Below are 19,747 nucleotides of genomic sequence, written 5' to 3'. Positions count from 1 at the left end.
TTCAGTACCTTTAAACACCAGGCAACAATAAGCAACATTTTGTTTTCTTCATCAATTTCTTTTGATAAGGCAAAAAAAAAAAAGTGTGGTTAAGGTAACATAGCCAAAAAAAATAGGGTAGGAAGGTAGGCTTATCACTTTTTTTTTTTTTTTACTGTTTTTTCTAATGTGTACAAATTAAACCTACTTGACAGGGAAATAAGTGTGCGACTCGAGCGCTGTCGCTTTCATTGTGTTTTCTGCACTCGTTTTTTTGTTGTTTTTGTTTTGTTTTGTTGACAAATGTAATAAAAAGTTATAGGGTCGGCCCCTAAAAATAGGGTAGGTCGGGTTACCGTAACCACACCTATTTTTTGTTCAGGCCTAAATTTGTTATGTGTGGTCAGAAAGGAACAATCCCTCACGTGGAAACAATTCGGCTCACTATTACAGATCTGACCCTGCAGGCTTTTCAATGCGATAATACCACCTCTCAAATTGGACGCGTGCCAAATAGACGAATTCCGAAAATAACTCAGACTGCGAAAGAGTGAATGCCCTTGCTTTTTATTCGGACAAACACTGCAGGGGCCAATCACTAGCGAGGGGTGTGTCGGACACACATTGGAGGGGCCAATCACTAGCGAGGGGTGTGTCGGACACACATTGGAGGGGCCAATCACTAGCGAGGGGTGTGTCGGAAACACGTGGACAGGAGCACGTGTGAAGTTATTTGCCAGAGGAAAAGCAAGGGTATCCATTCTTTTCCAACTCATACAAACCTGACGGAATTATTTCTGATTTTTGTTTTAACATCCTGACTGCTTCGAGTGCAAAGGGAGAATGTTTATGAATTAAGTTAACGGATAACAAATTGTTTCTGTCATTTTTTAAAATTTATCAAAACATTCCCACTCTTCACAGAAAGCACCATGGCTGGTCATTTTCGGTATGTGACCAAGTGTAGGGACAGCCTTCTCCCATGTACACACTTGGCCAAATCATCAAATCGTTTACACGGGAAAGATTGTCTTTAATAAAATGTCATTTCACATTTTCTTGCAGAAATCTGAAATCCAGTTTATCCAAAGAATTTAATTTCATAAGGCCAAGAAAAAAAGCAATGTTTCTGATTGTTTCCTCCCGTTGTTCGAACTTTTTTGACCATTAAAAAATTAAAAAAAAAAAAAATCGATTTTGAAGACTTTACAAGGAAAGATACTCTTCTCTGAGACCCAGTGAACACAGCCCACACGAATGTTTGATCAATGAATACCCACATGCGCCTGTGTACACAAAAAACCCACTTTAACAGCAACAAAAATAGCAAAACAAAGTAACCAAAGACCAACCCTATTTAAAAAAATTTTTTTTGCATTGTCATCGGAAAAAAACGTCGGTTTGTTTTTGGCCTGCAAGGAAAAAGAAGAACAAGATGTAGCTGGAAATAAAAAAAAAATTAAAAGAGAAAAAAGACGTACGATAACTCTGCTTTGAAAAACAACAACACCGGAGGACTTATTGTTGTGCTCTCAAAGCTCCACCTCCGAATCTTATATAGTTCGATACACGCCAGATACACACATAAAATTGTATAGACACATTTAACATGTATGTACAACTAGATGATTACCCGCTTCGCCGGGTACCGGCTTCGCCGGGAAGAAGTAGAGCCGAATACCAGGCTGCGCCTGGGACCCGGCTTTGCCGGGTGTACGCCGGCTTAGCCGGCGCACGAAGAAAAGGAGATAAACGCGCAAAACACTGTCCAGAGACCTTCTAAAAATAGTAACGTGCAATGACCTTCTAAAAATAGTAACGTAGTAACGGGAATATGGATTGACGCCACACGGAGGAAGGGAGATAATCGCGGCTGAAAACACTGGAGAAGATAAGGAAGAGTTGGTAGTGGATCCCGACCAAAAAAAACCAAAATCGGTTCAGCGCCGCTGAGAGCACGTGTTGAAATATCTCATCGATGAGGTTGTGTCCGAGGTGTAGCTGAATACGGTGTCCAAATTTGAAAAAGATCCACCGAGAACTTTGGCCGTGCATCGCGAACAGACAGACAGACAGACACTAGTCGTATATATATATAGATATAGAAGCCAATTGGTGAAAAGATTGATACAGGTCACACACAAAACACCCCATAAGTCACATCTACACAACAGATGCATAATTCAAAATGGAGGCGAAGCTCAAACGTGACACACCAAACACTTTGAGTTTTTTCCCCCTGGGGATTTGTAGTCTTAATTAAAAAGTCCTTGGATATAACATTAAAAAAAATGCATGTCTTATTTTTAAAATATCTTTTGTGTGGATATTATCATTGGAGTTTTTGCTTGCATAATAAGTAAACTTTCTAATCATAAAAAGTACCACATTCCTAGTAAGTAAATTTTAAGGGGCTTATTGTCCGTCAGGTCTTAATTGCCTATATTGGACATGAATTGGTTTATACGATTCGAGTTTTACGCCCTCACGGCTTTTTGATGTTTGCGTGTTTATGTGGTATCAGCCATCTGCACTTATGGTAGAATGACCAAGATCTTTAACGTGCCACTGTGGTGGGAGATGGATACCGTCTCTGGGTCTGCACATAAAGTTGACCCGTGTCCGTCCCGGCCCGGATTCGATCACAAGTCCAGCGCTCTGCCACCTGAGCTACCCGGGCCCACCCACATTCCTATTTTGTTGTACCCTTTGTATAAATCCCTCTATTCTTATGACATACGTCGTATGCGTTAGTCATATCCGATGTCATACTTGTTTTTTTTTCTTAAGAGCGCGTTTGTTTGCTTTGCTTATTGGGCTCCATTGATTTAACCGATTGTTTATGGCAATTTTATTTGTAATTAATTGAAATTTGTTTTAAACTATAAAAAAGTAACACATTGTTCACCTGTATCCACAATTAGAAAACAAGGTTGTACTGTATTGTGATATTTGTTCAGTTGCAGAGAATAATTTCTTTTCATTATTTAACTTCTCGTCACACATGTCACGTGTACGTGGACTGAAGCTTCGGAAGTCTGTGACCAAAAACGTTCATTTTCTAGGTTGTGATTTATGTGCCCTTCCTCCGTCGTGGTATCTAGAAACCGTCGGTCCAGCTGAAACAGACACACAAAAGAAAAATATTAAATACATACTGATGAAAAGTTTGATGCAGATCAAAAACAAAACACTCAAAGTTTCATCAACACAAAAGACACACAAGGCAAACTAAGGGGATGCTACATATTATTATACAGTCGAACCTCTCTGTAACCACTCAAATTACCGACAAAAACTGGTCGTCATAGACAGATGGTCGTAATATAGGGGTGATCGCCAGGAATGGCTTGACTGTACTCGTGTTTTTTGTCAGTGGGCCTGCGACCTACTGGAAGGTTAATGAGAGAAGTGGTAAATATAACTGGTCACTAGCTCCCCGCTGTCATTCATGTCACTGCATTGTGAAATGATTACATCCATCTTTTGATTCTTAAAAAACTTCTCTGTGAATAGAAGATGTTTGGAAATAACTCTGTCAGGATATTTCGGTGGTGTGGCAGAGTAAGACCAAGAGCCCCTAGCAACTAGCACGATAGGGGCGGCTTTAACCTGCAAACGCGACGAACAGCTAAATCGGATGTGTATGTTATGCAGCATGATTGTGCTCGATACGATACCTTTTTCTTAATTTCTTCTTCTTCTTCTGCGTTCATGGGCTGAAACTCCCTTTCTTTCAAAAGTATACTCATCGGAGTTCACGATTCGTTGTGGTGATGATCGCTGTCCCGCACTGATCCATGACAACGTGTTTTGACCGAGATCACGTGGGTTTGGCTTAGGGTTACGTGAGCTTAGGAAAACACACGCGCTTAGTGATCATTGCCAGTGATCGACAAGCAACCGACGGCGAATCCTGGCCCCGATGAGCATATCTTTGAAAGTAGGGGGTATCATATCGAGCGCACACTGCATAACATACACATCAGAGTTAGTTGTTCGTCGCAATTGCAGGTTAAAGCCAATCACCATAGTGCTATAGTTGCTTTGCCTCGTTTTTAAAAGCTTGGTTCAGTAAATGGAGCTCTTACTCTACCACACAACTTAAAAATCCTGATAGAGTTATTTTTGAAAAACGTCTATTTTTCTACTAGGCTTAAAGACATGGCTAGGGAACAAAACAAGGACTAAGAAAAGTGGAGTGAAATACCTGTTCTCTTTGCTGCTGGGCAGCGAGATGAAGAAATTGGGTGAAGTTGTATCCCCAGATCGGCCTCTCTGAAACAGGGTTTGGAATAACATTTTTTTTTGTAATACAGTAGAAATTATTGTCTCATTATTACTTGTATCTCCGTCCGCTACAATTATTACTTGTATCTCCGTCCGCTACAATTATTACTTGTATCTCCGTCCGCTACAATTATTACTTGTATCTCCGTCCGCTACAATTATTACTTGTATTTCCGTCCGCTACAATTATTACTTGTATCTCCGTCCGCTACAATTATTACTTGTATCTCCGTCCGCTACAATTATTACTTGTATCTCCGTCCGCTACAATTATTACTTGTATCTCCGTCCGCTACAATTATTACTTGTATTTCCGTCCGCTACAATTATTACTTGTATCTCCGTCCGCTACAATTATTACTTGTATTTCCGTCCGCAACCAAAAAACATTGGGTCGAAGTGCTTGTTAAATGTTTCGCTTTTTCTCAGCTAAAACAGTCCATAAACTTATTTTTCTTGGTTTTTTTTCCTCTCCATTCTCTCTGAAACAGGTTACAATGCGAGATGTATAGTTCAGTACAAATGACTTAACTCATTCATCCTGGTAGCTAATGCGCGTCATTAAATGCGTCGGCAGATCCTGATTGTTTCCTGAGGGATATATCAATCCATTCTCCAAGAGATATATAGCAGAAGAAGCTACCTTTAAAATAGGTTCACCTACCTTTCTGCTGTGTTGAGCGTATAGCGTAGCCGTCGGCGGTGCGCTGGGGACGTCTGTTACCTGGAGATGACCTGTAACGTGTACCTGGCTGTTGTTATCTTGACCATAACGTGTTTCTGTATGTACGTTTTTCTTTAACTGCACACACCGTCTCAGATCTGACCAGGCTTTTTACATGGGACAAGGCCATCTCTTCACTTGACAATACCAACCAATGGGACAAGGCCATCTCTTCACTTGACATACCAACCAATGGGACAAGGCCATCTCTTCACTTGACATACCAACCAATGGGACAAGGCCATCTCTTCACTTGACATACCAACCAATGGGACAAGGCCATCTCTTCACTTGACATACCAACCAATGGGACAAGGCCATCTCTTCACTTGACATACCAACCAATGGGACAAGGCCATCTCTTCACTTGACATACCAACCAATGGGACAAGGCCATCTCTTCACTTGACATACCAACCAATGGGACAAGGCCATCTCTTCACTTGACATACCAACCAATGGGACAAGGCCATCTCTTCACTTGACATACCAACCAATGGGACAAGGCCATCTCTTCACTTGACATACCAACCAATGGGACAAGGCCATCTCTTCACTTCAGATACCAAAAATGAACAGCCTTGGTGCTCTCTGTGCACAGTGTTTGTTTGTTTGTTTGTTTGCTTAACGCCCAGCCGACCACGAAGGGCCATATCAGGGCGGTGCTGCTTTGACATTTAACGTGCGCCACACACAAGACAGAAGTCTCAGCACAGGCTTCATGTCTCACCCAGTCACATTATTCTGACACCGGACCAACCAGTCCTAGCACCAACCCCATAATGCCAGACGCCAGGCGGAGCAGCCACTAGATTGCCAATTTTAAAGTCTTAGGTATGACCCGGCCGGGGTTCGAACCCACGACCTCCCGATCACGGGGCGGACGCCTTACCACTAGGCCAACCGTGCCAGTCTGTGCACAGTGGAAATTCTTTGATGAAATTAATTCAACAAACAAGTCCAACACACCCCAGCAAGCAGACAAGGTGTTGAATGTTGGCATGTGACCAAGTGGAGGGATGGTCTATTCCATCTCGTAGCCGGGCGAGATCTGAGTCAGTGCAACTGAACTGTATTCACGAAAATGAGTGTGCCTTGGTTGCTGACAGGTTGGAAAGTAACGGAAGACTGACGAACTGTTATATGCATCGTAATATCACTGAATTCAATGGTTTGATGAGTTAATATGAGGTTGATGTTTTTTTGTTTTCATTTGGATATGAAACATTTCGTCGCTAGTTAACTTGAGTAAGATAAGGATGATTTATATGTTGTTACTTACTATTTGTTTAATTCAAGATTAGGAATTGTGCATAGGATTTCGTTGCTGTTAGTAATATTACATACTTATGTTTATGGAAAGATAAGAAAGGAGATGAAGAGTGTGTTTATATATTTTTGAAATAGAACTGAATATGGGCGATTTATCTATTATGCCTGATGTTGTTGTAATGTTATATGTGTACGTAAAAGAAGTAAAAACATGTTAAAACAAATTGAATGATTTGACTTACACACAAATGAATTTGACATTCTGCGTCATACATTTTAAAGATACAAACAAATTCGCCAACATACATGACAGCATATGACCATATCTATAACAATGACGAGCAACATGGCTTTCTCTCTCTCTGGCTTAATTTCTGTCTGTCTCTGTCTCTCTCTCCTTCTCCCCCTCTCTCTCACACAGACAGACAGACAGACAGACAGGCAGACAGACACACACACATACACACATACCCACATACCCACACACACACACACACACACACACACAAACAACCACACATACACACCTACACACACCAGACACACACCGGACACACACACACACACACACACACACACACACACACACACACACACACACACACACACACACACACACACACACACACACACACACACACACACACCTGTTTTAGGCGCAGATGTCTTGTGCACGCAGACAGCCACAGTCACGAGAACAGCGGCTATCACAACAGCCACGGACACCCCCACAGCAATGAACAACACCTGGTCATCATCTGTTGATTGAGAAAAAAACATCATAAAGGGATGATAGCTTCACCATAAAACCCAATAGTTAACCCCTTGACTGCGAGAAGAAGTTAGTTCAAAATTGAATAAAAGCGCAAAATATACAAGGTTCGACCTAATTACACCGAAACGGAGAAAATGGTCTCCAGGGGAGGCAATCATCTCGCTGCAATGCAAAGGACACTAATGAATATACAGCGGTAGCATCGTTTCTCTTGTCAGATTATTGGATTTTTTATGGTAGCAAAATACATACCGCATACGTATAATGGCAGTGAAGTTTTTGCATACGGGTCCTTAAATGTAAAAATAAATCAAGACATTTTTGAATTTACAGTTTATTTCAATTGCTGTTCTTTATTTAGTGCGAAGCTTCGGCGAACTATTTCTTATAACTTTTAAAGGATTGTTGCCATTATTCGTGTTATCGCTCCTATATCATTGACACGTGTGGAGTTAAATGCAAACTTGTTTTATTCAGTAAGTGTTCAGGTTTGAGTCTTTTGCAACAAATAGTTTATCTTGTGCCTATTCATCAAGGTCAAAAACATGCGTGCTAACGCGTAATCAAATCTCTCTTTATCTCTCTTTCTCTCTCCCCATCACTCATTTTCTGTTTCTTTCTCTCGCTCTCATACGAACCATCGTCTGCTGGAATAGCTCTGCAAAGACAAACAGAAATGTACAAGTTACAATTAAGACTCGTATTCGCATTGTCGCTTTAGCTTGTGAATATGAGTGTGTGTGTGTATGTGTGTGTGTGTGTGTGTGTATGTGTGTGTGTGTGTGTGTGTGTGTGTGTGTGTGTGTGTGTGTGTGTGTGTGTGTGTGCGTGAGTGTGTGAGTGTTTGTGTGTGTGTGTGTGTGTGTGTGTGTGTGTGTGTGTGTGTGTGTGTGTGAGTGTGTGTGCTTGTGCGCGAGTATGTGTCCATGTGTGCGTGCTAATGTATCAATGTGCGTGTGTGCGCGCTTGCAGGCACATCCATCATTTATTTTAGATGGACATGAAGAACGCACATACAGAACACAACAAAACACAGATACAGATACTGACTGACTCACTGACGGACAAGCAGACAGACAAACAAACAGTCGTTCACTCACTGGCATGACGGCGCCCCGTCTTTCAGTCGGCACTGCTGGCCGGAGGCACAACCGGTAATATTCTCGTACACCGCACAGGCACTTGTGGACGAGTCCACTGAAAAAGCAGCATGATTGCAAAAACTGATTAAAGACAGTTAACCGCTTTGACGCTTCGACACTATAGACAAGGATAAGAGAAAGAACAGCTAACGGATTGCTTTGGAATGATCTAAAGATTCCATGCACATAACTGGCTAAAGCGATTGTGATTTTTAAGAGAAACATTCGTTAATTATCGAATAACACGCAAACAAAGGCAAGCAAACAGATAGAACACACACACCCACAAACGCACGCACGCACGCACGCATGCACACGCACGCAAACAAACACACGCACGCGCACACACAAACACAATGAACAGAGAAAAAACCTTCATATTGTGTAACATATTTTTAAACTGAATCAGCAACAACACAATCGTACAGACCCACTGCACAAAAGATCAGCTTCATAAAACTTACCGACAACCCCACCCACACTCAGAGCAACGTCGCCCGTTTGGCTGCCAATGGTAAGCTGACCTTGACCCATATCCATCAAGGCCATGGTCAAGTCTGACGTTGCATCCGGGTTAGTCTCATTGTTGACAACAGCCTTGCACTCGATAACGAGGCTCCCCAGTCTGTGTTTACAATGGGCAAAACTTACATTGTATTCACGATTGTGAAAAAACCGCCCTTACGTGGTCTCGGTTTTAGCAACACTACGCAACAACAAAACAACGTGTAAAAGAATATTTGAATTATAAACACAGTATGAAAAGAAAGTAACCAAAAAATGCCCATACCCGGTAACGTGTTTAGCAAAACTACACCACAACAACACAACTTGTAAAAGAATATTTAAAGTATACACAAAGAAACCAAAAAATTGTAAAACTTGCAAAATTGCAAAATATTTGAAGGACCACCACAGATCCTGTCTTTACACGCCCTATGAGCATCCTTCACCTTTTACATTATTCAAAAATCGACAGTTCAGCTGCATCCTTTGTAGAGTTGGATTTTTTAAATTTAATTTAGTAAGGGACACCTGTGTAATAATTCAGCATAAAAAAAATCATATTCTGCAAAAAAGCAGAAAGATTCGTGATTCTTTAAACTTAGGCCAAGATCGGTGCGCGGCAGATGTAGCTCTTTATAGTTTTCGTGCTGGCAACACAAAATTTTATCTCTGTGGCCTTCTACTATAACAAGGCTTGGTCTCCTGGAGACGGATGTTCGGCTTTAAGAGATATGGTCCCTGTGAAATGATACTCTTGTTCTGTGTAAAAGCCTTGATAGCTCTGTGGTGGTGAATGCAACGGTGTGCGCGAGATGGATTTCATTTGGAAATTTGACAAAACATCATTTACATAATATACCCACGTGTGAGTGTACTTTGTTGTACTTTGATTATTACCCCATTGCTGGGAAATTGGGGTTGCTTCGTTCCAGTGGAAAGCTAGCAGGAACGAGAGTCGCGCTACTCATGTTCGGTTAGGTGTAATCAGCAGCTAATGGCAGAACGGGGGTGGGACATGGATATCGTGTCTAAGTCTGCAGATAAAGTTGACCCGTGTCCGTCCCGGCCTGGATTCGAACCCGCGATCCTAGGATCACACGTCCAGGGGTCTACCACCTGAGCTACCCGGGCCCCAGGATAGAAGTGTGAAAACGAATAAGACACACATATTGCTGGAAAACACGATACCTTAGCAAAAGAATGATAACGGCTTGTAGACCGGGTACCTCAGGTTTCAGCTTCGCGTACAGCTGTTATAAACAAACGGTAAAACGTATGTAAACATTTAGACACTAATGAGCTAAAGTAACGTCAACGTGAAATAATAACCCTGCGTTTACCAAGAACCAAACTAAAACGAAATGATAAATAATAAAATACAATACAATACAATTAGATAAATAAAAAAAAAGTAAAGAAAAGAAAAGAAAAGAATAACAAAAGCTATAACAGAAAATAAAATGACTAAAATAAACTCATTCACTTTGAAAAAATCATGACGTAATTACAAACAAAACAAAACTAAAATCAAGGTTATGTTTTAAGCAGCGACACAACCCTCGAACGCCAAAGAAGTGTTCAAGAAGGTTTTGTTTTCAAGAAGGTTCTGTTTTTAAGCAAGATTATGTTTTCAATATGGTGTAGTTTTCAAGCAAGGTTCCGTTTTTAAGCAAGGTTCTGTTTTCAAGGTAGGTTCTGTTTTCAAGGAGGTTCTGTTTTTAAGCAAGGTTCTGTTTTTAAGCAAGGTTCTGTTTTTAAGCAAGGTTCTGTTTTCAAGCAAGATTCTGTTTTCAAGGTAGTTTCTGTTTTTAAGCTAGAGTTTGTTTTTTAAAACAATTTTTTTTAAGAAGATTTAGTTTTTTTAAACAAGGTTTTGTTTTCAAGCAACAGCTACTCACGGCTTCTTCCGCCATTTGCATCCAGGCGGCGTAAGTCGTACCGAAAGGGTTAGACAACTCTGGGGGCGCTGTGATCTGCAGCGTCACTGTCATGGCCACTCTGGTCAGTGCTGGAGGAAAACAAGAAAAGCAAACCCTTACTTTCATTTCATTTTCATTTTCATTTTCATTACTTTATTGTCCCATCGTTGGGAAATTCGGGTCGCTTCCTCCCAGTGGAAAGCTAGCAGCAACGGAGTCGCGCTACCCAGGTGTCTGCGTGTTTGGGTGTATTCAGCCACCTGCACTTATGGCAGAATGACCAAGGTCTTTTACGTGCCATTGTGATGACACGGGGGTGGGACATGGCTTCCGTCTCTGGGTCTGCACATAAAGTTGACCCGTGTCCGTCCCGGCCCGAATTCGAACCTGCGACCTTTCGATCACAAGTCCAGTGCTCTACCAACTGAGCTACCGGGCCCCCAACACCATCGATATGTGACAGAATTCAAGTCAATATCCGCGGTTATGTTCTCTCGAGGTATGTTAAATAAAAACGGCAGAGATGTTTACTCGAAAATGTCTGTCTTGTATTATAATGCCTCGCGTAAGCTATGAGGTACACGCAGCGATCAAGCCATGAACACATATCCACAGACACAGACACAGACGCACGTACACACACGCACACGTACACACACGCGCGCACACACCCACACCATACCTCTACAGTTGTTTCCAGAACCCAGATATCCCGGAGAACAGCTACAGGTGTAAGACCCGATGGTGTTGGTGCACTCCTGCTCACAGCTGTTCTCTCTGTTGTCGAAACACTCGTCCATGTCTGGAATCAGGAACTCATTTTTTTAACTGAATACTGTGGAACCACCTTTTAAGACCTTAAAAGAATCTGGGAAAATAAGGTCTTAAAAAGGAGGGAGTCTTAAAAAGGAGGGAGTCTTAAAAAGGAGGGAGTCTTAAAATGGGGGTAAATTTACAAGGATTATGAACAAGTCTTGAATCTGGGAAAATAAGGTCTTAAAAAGGAGGGAGTCTTAAAATGGGGGTAAATTTACAAGGATTATGAACAAGTCTTAGAAAACAGAGTCTTAAAAGGGGGCTTTCACTGTATCCGTCTCCAGGAGACCAAGCCTTGTTATACATGTAGTAGAAGGTCACAGAGCTAAGTTTAGCGTTGCCAGCACGAGAAACTAGAGCTACATCCGCCACGCGCCGATGTTGGCCTTTAACCCAAACCCGTTTTCTAAAAAGATATAATTTTTATATAATTATGTAGGCATCAGATCCTGAACGTTTGGAAGTAATCTACCGGTTAAGTGCTAACATTCAGCGCCTTTGCTCATGGTACACTGAAGCAAATCCCTCCCATTTGTTTTTTACCACTCATGCGATTGACCCCTGTACCAGTAGGAATGGCATTATACTTGAAATACGAAAAATAGCTCAAACAAAACAACCTGTTCTGCATAGACAGGGCTCCCCACAGATGCCCCGCCTAGTGCGTCCCGGGACCCCCACTTTTCAATTTTAGAGGGTCCATGGACCCCCACTACAGTATTTTAGAGGGTCCCAAGGGTCTAAAAGCCGAAAAGTCCCAGTGTAATTATAAAACATTGTGGTCACGTATAGTGTACTGCGAAGTGTCGATTGCAGTCTGAAAATGGTATCTACGGTACGCACGATAAAGGAAATTTAGTGCGTCCTAGGACCCGCTCTTTTTAAATCTAGTGCGTCCAGGGACCCCCTCCATATATTTTTAGTACGTGTTTTTGGCTTCTAGTGCGTATAGGACGCAGGGACGCGCGCTATGGGGAGCCCTGATAGAGAATTGATTTGACTTTCTCCCGATCGTTTGTAAACCTTAAAGTGGAGCCTGTTCTGAATTTGTGTCCTTTTTGTAATTGGTACCTTACGTTTTTGTCAAGTTGCCTTTGGGGGTACCCTTATTTGGGTGGCGGTCATGTGACGCCTGTAAAAGAAATGTTTGATCCGAAAAGTGTGCCAGATAGCCAAAGTGAGTGCCTTTGATGTCATAGAAAGTCTAATGAAATGACAAGGGATTGAATGTTTAAGTAGGGGTATGTAGAATGTTGCAATACTTCTGTGTGTGCTAAGTTTACATTGTCTCTTTGTCCATGATTGTAATGTTTTGTTTGTCATAAATTAAACATTCCAATAAATTACCTTTAATTTTGTTTTTACCTTTCTTGTTTTTCATTCTGAATTTGGAATGTTAGCAGTCATTTTTGGCTCACGAAGTGTAGCCTATGCGATCGTAACTTTGTCTGTCTGTGCGTGCGTATGTGCGTATGTGCGTGCGTGCGTGCGTGTGTATGTCTGTGGTAGAAACTCTAACATTTGAAGACGTCACATTACATTGACGTCACATTATGACGTAAGAGGGTTAGACGTCACGCGAAGGAAGTACTGAAAGTCTCGGTCATTATTATTTTGAGCGGGCCGAGACTAGTTGGCAGTCGTGTCCCTGTAAGTAGGCTACATGCAGACAGACAGATCTAGATCTAGTGTCTCGCTTTCTTGCACAGTTTCACCTATGCTCTTTCTGTGTGTGTGTGTGTGTGTGTGTGTGTGTGTGTGTGTGTGTGTGTGTGTGTGTGTGTGTGTGTGTGTGTGTGTGTGTGTGTGTGGGTGTGTATGTGTGACGGAGTGATTGAGTTTGTGTTACTGTTTGTCTAGTTCTTACGTGAGCCTTGAAGGCTTCGCCTCTTGTTGTTATCTAAGTTCACATTAAATATTCACTGACCTATGCAACTGTTGGATCCATTGCTTTTGTAGCCGTCTTCACACCCACAACTGAATCCGCCATTTTGGTTGACGCAGATCACGTGGTCACCGGAACAGCTATGCTGGTTGGTCAGGCACTCGTTGACGTCACTCTCACAGCGCGTGCCATCCCATCCTGCCTTGCAGGCGCATGCGCCGTCAACGTTGTTGCACGACTCCGTGTTTGTGGTACAAATGCACTGTTGGGCGCAGTTTGTTCCGTACATACTTGGTGCACACTCTGAAAAGAATGTACGCATTTGCGTCAGCTTCTGAAATCGTATATTTATTTATCTATCAATCAATATGAGGCTTATATCGCGCGTATTCCGTGGGTACAGTTCTAAGCGCAGGGATTTATTTTTTATTTTTATTTTTATTTTTATGCAATTTATATCGCGCACATATTCAAGGCGCAGGGATTTATTTATGCCGTGTGAGATGGAATTTTTTTACACAATACATCACGCATTCACATCGGCCAGCAGATCGCAGCCATTTCGGCGTATATCCTACTTTTCACGGCCTATTATTCCAAGTCACACGGGTATTTTGGTGGACATTTTTATCTACGCCTATACAATTTTGCCAGGAAAGACCCTTTTGTCAATCGTGGGATCTTTAACGTACATACCCAATGTAGTGTACACGAAGGGACCTCGGTTTTTCGTCTCATCCGAAAGACTAGCACTTGAACCCACCACCTAGGTTAGGAAAGGGGGGAGAAAATTGCTAACGCCCTGACCCAGGGTCGAACTCGCAACCTCTCGCTTCCGAGCGCAAGTGCGTTACCACTCGGCCACCCAGTCCACACGATGTATCTATTTATTTGTTCTTTGTAAGGCGGCTTCAATGTTAAACCTGTAATAGTTGGTGTATACTCTGACAAAAATTAAAACATTATTTAAAGTGACTATCGTGTTTGTTTTGTCACAACTAAACGTTCCTATAATATACCTTGCTTGTTTTATTTTTATTAAAACATGGTTAACTGAATATGTGTTTGTGCCCGACAAAAATCGAAATATCGGCCAGTAGCTGGACTGCATTGCGTATATTTTATTAGTGTTGTTAACTTAAAGGTCTGAAATAATGACAACCTTACACAATCGGATTTTAAATTACAAATGCAAGAGATTCAAATGTCAGAATAATTCCGTTTTTAATTCAAAACGCCTGCAACATTTTTACCAGCTCTTTCCAACGACAGAATTAACATAAAACCGTCATTGTGTTGGGTATAATATTCTCAACATTATTTTGTTGTTTTGTCTTGAATGAAATGTTAATTAAATGTTAAACTCCCCCGAAAGCGGCGTATGGCTGCCTGAATGGCGGGGTAAAAACAGTCATACACGTAAAAACCCACTCGTGCAAAATTGTGAGTGAACGTGGGAGCTTCAGGCCATGAACGAAGAAAAAAAGAAGAAAAAAAAGAAGAAAAAAAAGTTAAATTTGTTTGACCTTTCTTGTCTTTTGGTCCTTGATTTGGAACGCTAGCAGTTGATATGTTTCGAATTTTTATTCTCAAATTGACTTTGCGAAAAAACACACTACGAAGGAAATGCAAAGTTCTCAAATACCTTGACAGTGTCCTGTGGAGTTTTTGACGTATCCTGTCTCGCACTGACACACGTAACTCCCTGCCGTGTTGTGACACGTGGAACTGGCACCACACGTCACACCTGATGACGCGCACTCGTCAATGTCGTCAGCACACGCCGCGCCTTCCCAGCCTGCCTTGCAGCTGCAAGTTCCGGTCACGTAGTCACAGGAGACTGTGTTTTGTGAGTTGCACGTGCATGCACTGCTGCAGCCTTGTCCGTAGGTACCCGCTGCGCACTCTGGGACACAACAAAGTAGAGGATCAAAAGAGAACGTTTTTCCTTGACCACCGATTCTTCCCGCCTGTACACTAGGTGGGTGTGTATTTTGCGTATACCCCAAGCAACATAGAAAATACACAACACACTTCCAGCGTGCGTCCACGGTAGCATCATGGCTTGTGTGAGCGATTTTTTCGCACAAGCTCGCGCCTTCCATGATCCGCTAAGTGTTGGTGAACATCTGTAAATCCAAGGAAAGTTGGTGTGACCTATGCTTATGTGGTGATCGGGTTTTTCATTGTTTCAGACCTGGGAACCCCTGTTTTGCACTTCGAGTATTCTCAAACACACTTGGTGTATTTTCAGAAAAATGAGCGTACTCCACACAGCGTTTGAACATCCATGATTAAAACGCGCGTCCGTCACACCGTTAATTAAGTTTACCTATACATTTAAAACAAATGTTTTTTTCAATGTTTACTGACAAAAACTGTAATCATGTGACAAAATACTGGATCGGCTTCGGGATGGGCGTGTGAAGAAAAGTTGTCTAGGAATTTTTCTCGTCGTATTTTTTGTCCACTGACCGTACTGATCGTATTCTCGACAATCATGCGTACAAAATACGGCGAAATCGTATGGGTTCCCAGGTCTGTTGTTTCTTTCTTTGATGTTTCATATTTCTTGAAATCAGCTTTGTTTAAACATTAATTTTTATGGAAAATGTTCTCAGGAAAGGCAAACAGGACTAGCACAAAGCGGCATGCCGCGGGTCAAGTCGGCTGCTTGCCTTCATTTTTTTCTCTATTTTTTTTACATTTAGTCAAGTTTTGACTAAAATTTAGTCAAAACTTGACTAAATGTAAAAAAAAGTAGAGAAAAATTTAATGTTTTAACATAGAGGGGGAATCGAGACGAGGGTCGTGGTGTATGTGTGTGTGTGTGTGTGTGTGTGTGTGTGTCTGTCTGTCTGTCTGTCTGTGCGTGTGTGTGTGTAGAGCGATTCAGACCAAACTACAGGACCGATCTTTATGAAATTTTACATGAGAGTTCCTGGGAATGATATTCCCGGACGTTTTTTTCTTTTTTACGATAAATACCTTTGATGACGTCATATCCGGCTTTTTGTAAAAGTTGAGGCGGCACTGTCACGCCCTCATTTTTCAATCAAATTGATTGAAAGTTTGGCCAAGCAATCTTCGACAAAGGCCGGACTTCGGTATTGCATTTCAGCTTGGTGGCTTAAAAATTAATTAATGACTTTGGTCATTAAAAATCTGAAAATTGTAAAAAAAATAATTTTTGTATAAAACGATTCAAATTTACGTTCATCTTATTCTTCATCATTTTCTGATTCCAAAAACATATAAATATGTTATATTTGGATTAAAAACAAGCTCTGAAAATTAAAAATATAAAAATTATGATCAAAATTAAATTTTCGAAATCATTTTAAAAACACTTTTATCTTATTCCTTGTCGGTTCCTGATTCCAAAAACATATAGATATGATATGTTTGGATTAAAAACACGCTCAGAAAGTTAAAACGAAGAGAGGTACAGAAAAGCGTGCTATCCTTCTCAGCGCAACTACTACCCCGCTCTTCTTGTCAATGTCACTGCCTTTGGCACGAGCGGTGGACTGACGATGCTACGAGTATACGGTCTTGCTGAAAAATTGCATTGCGTTCAGTTTCATTCTATGAGTTCGACAGCTTGACTAAATGTTGTATTTTCGCCTTACGCGACTTGTTTAATATTATTTTTATTATTTACAAACAGTGAACTGTGAAATACGCAGAGGTTACATGCCGAGTCTCAGTGATTATTAAAAATAATGGTCGAAGTTAGCGGATCATGAAAAATGCGAGCTTCAGCGAGCTTTTTCATGACCGCGAACTGAGACCATTATTTTTAATAATCACTGAGACGAGGTGTGTAACCTCTTTATTCCTCCTTTCTTCAGTTATTCAAAGAAAACAGGAGTTTTTGTGCGAAAGTTTGATCGAATCCGAATCACTCAACCAGTCAACCTGCGCAGGCGATCGATTAATGCGCGGTTGTATAGTTCCGTGCAAATCATTCCATTCTGTTAACACTTCTTGTCAGTTTCCCTGTTTTGGACTAAAATAAAGTACACAGATATGCTGTTATTCTGCTATGGCGGTAAAGGCAGATATTGTGTGTTCTGTTTATGTTTTAGTATTATCTTAGGATAATGTTCTTTCGTCAAATGGGACTAGCAGACGAACTTTTGCACCCGTGTTCCAACGTTAATTACTGTATGAAGTTCAGTTTTCTAGGGAAACTAGTGTATGAAACCGCTTTATGTTGTTTAAATTGATGAGATGTGTGCATTTGGTTGCGTGTGATCTGTTTATAAAATGAAATATTGTTGAAAACTGACCGTCGGATTGCAGTCAGTGTTGTCGAAGATACTGCGTTAAAAGAAGGGGAACTACTCTTGTCGCTAGAGTATGAGTTACTTTCCTTGGGAATTCGCTTGTGATGAACGGTTTGTGCACGGCAGATCTAGATTCAGAAAACAACCGAACTCATGGATTTTATATGGAGATTCATGTGTTCAGGCCTGTAGTTGTTAATTTAAATGCGGTATGTTTGTATTGTTTGCTCCAGAGATGTATACTTCGTACGTATAGAGCGTTCGGAACTTTTCAGTCGCAAAAGTAGTACCGAAACAGAACAGCTTCTCAACCCATTGCACTATCGAGGATTCAGGCTGTTGCTGGCTCGTTATTTGTTTGGTTGCTGGGTCATTATCGAAAAATAACTAGCTCTACAAGTTTACAGAGGTAAAGAAGCAGAGGGGGGAATAATTTTGAATAAGTAGCTCGGTTAGCTGCCAACTCATTACCAAGCATGAGAGACTTTCAAACTTGGAATTCAGAAACCTTCTCAGACATATGGCATCCTTGATTTCGATCATGATTGGATGTTTCTCGCAAAGTACATATAGCTTTAAACATTTCAAGGTAAGTCGCATCATCAGTACCAACAACAACAACGACAACAACAACAACAACGACGAAAACAACAACAACGACAACAACAACGACGAAAACAACAACAACGACAACAACAACGACGAAAACAACAACAAGAACAACAAACAACAACAACAGCAACCATACAATACCTCTGCATGTTCTCTTGTCGTTGTTGAGGAGATATCCATCATCGCAGCTACAGATCACAGACCTCCCGTCACTGCTCTCAGCACAGCTTTGCTCACATGAGTCGCCCGCACACAGATCCTCGTCTAGAGAAAAAGACGCGCAAAAGAGACAAAAGGAAACAAGAATTAAAAGAGAAGGGAAGGGATGAAAAAAGCGAAACGTTAGCAAAATCATTGAAAAATCAAAATACTTTCTTTTCTTTCTTTCTTTATTTGGTGTTTAACGTCGTTTTCAACCATTCAAGGTTATATCGCGACGTGGAAAGGGGGGAGATGGGATAGGGGAAAGGGGGGAGATGGGATAGAGCCACTTGTTAATTGTTTCTTGTTCACAAAAGCACTAATCAAAAAATTGCTCCAGGGGCTTGCAACGTAGTACAATATATGACCTTACTGGGAGAATGCAAGTTTCCAGTACAAAGGACTTAACATTTCTTACATACTGCTTGACTAAAATCTTTACAAACATTGACTATATTCTATACAAGAAACACTTAACAAGGGTAAAAGGAGAAACAGAACCGTTAGTCGCCTCTTACGACATGCTGGGTAGCATCGGGTAAATTCTTTCTCGTCCCAACCAATATGGGACTCCCCCTAACCCGCGGGGGGTAATCAAAATACAAAAATCAAAGAAAAGTATTGGTCCTAAGAATGTGTTGTTAGTTTGTTTCTTCCATTGTTTGACCTGTCCCACATAGATAAATAGGATGACAGGATAATTAAAAAAACCCACCAAGAACCATCTTTGTTTGAAGCAGTGAAGGTCTTTAAACATTCGCGCTGTATTTCAAAGATCAATTTTTGATTCTGAATTACACTTTATTTCAGTTCTGTCTATGTGCCCCGTATACATACTTCCGAATGTTTGTTTATAATGTGAGCGTATCCGAAAAACAAATTCTACAGCATCATCTGAAGGAAACACGATGACTTACCAATCCATTCACAAGTGTTGGTGCCGGTAAGCTGATAGCCATTGTTACAGAAACACTCCTCTTCACTGCAACCACCGTTCTCTGTCGGGCAGTCCGTTCTGTTGCACAACGCTGAGGTCGCTGAAAAAACAAAACAAGCAAATGCCCATATGACTCACCTACGTCATAAACAAATATATTATCTGCTGTGACATATTCACGCATACAAAAACACTGTTCACTTCACTCTTGCTTGCTTCAAATACGTGCAAATAAGGAGGATTGTCTGTAATTGTACATAAAACCGACCTTGACATTTGACCAGGGTCAACCCGACTAGTCTACATTCTGGAGTTCATCAAATGCGTCAAAAGCTTCTGAAGCTTCAAAGCACGAGCTTCATAAACACTTGACACAGTGATCATTTTCCTGGTTGT

The 19,747-nt window shown here is 41.2% G+C and overlaps 1 protein-coding gene across 1 annotated transcript in view; it reads right to left on the bottom strand.

Moving 5' to 3' along the window:
• LOC138947407 (uncharacterized) overlaps positions 1-19,747 on the bottom strand; it is an 83,527-nt gene that overhangs the window by 867 nt on the left and 62,913 nt on the right. The window contains exons 46-59 of the mRNA XM_070318863.1: positions 19,332-19,451; positions 18,355-18,477; positions 14,955-15,215; positions 13,352-13,612; positions 11,291-11,410; positions 10,588-10,697; positions 9,878-9,939; positions 8,647-8,807; positions 8,141-8,237; positions 7,679-7,698; positions 6,913-7,023; positions 4,934-5,004; positions 4,190-4,257; positions 1-3,098 (exon numbers count right to left, since the gene is read on the bottom strand). The exon at positions 1-3,098 is cut by the window's left edge and continues 867 nt beyond it. Of these exons, the coding sequence (XP_070174964.1) occupies positions 3,080-3,098; positions 4,190-4,257; positions 4,934-5,004; positions 6,913-7,023; positions 7,679-7,698; positions 8,141-8,237; positions 8,647-8,807; positions 9,878-9,939; positions 10,588-10,697; positions 11,291-11,410; positions 13,352-13,612; positions 14,955-15,215; positions 18,355-18,477; positions 19,332-19,451 (1,604 nt within the window). The 3' untranslated portion in view covers positions 1-3,079. The remainder of the gene's footprint in view (positions 3,099-4,189; positions 4,258-4,933; positions 5,005-6,912; positions 7,024-7,678; positions 7,699-8,140; positions 8,238-8,646; positions 8,808-9,877; positions 9,940-10,587; positions 10,698-11,290; positions 11,411-13,351; positions 13,613-14,954; positions 15,216-18,354; positions 18,478-19,331; positions 19,452-19,747) is intronic.

Source organism: Littorina saxatilis, linkage group LG14 (assembly GCF_037325665.1).
Source record: "Littorina saxatilis isolate snail1 linkage group LG14, US_GU_Lsax_2.0, whole genome shotgun sequence".
Taxonomy (NCBI): Eukaryota; Metazoa; Mollusca; class Gastropoda; order Littorinimorpha; family Littorinidae; genus Littorina; species Littorina saxatilis.
Note: the sequence above shows the minus strand (reverse complement) of the source record. Positions and strands in the feature narration are given on the sequence as shown.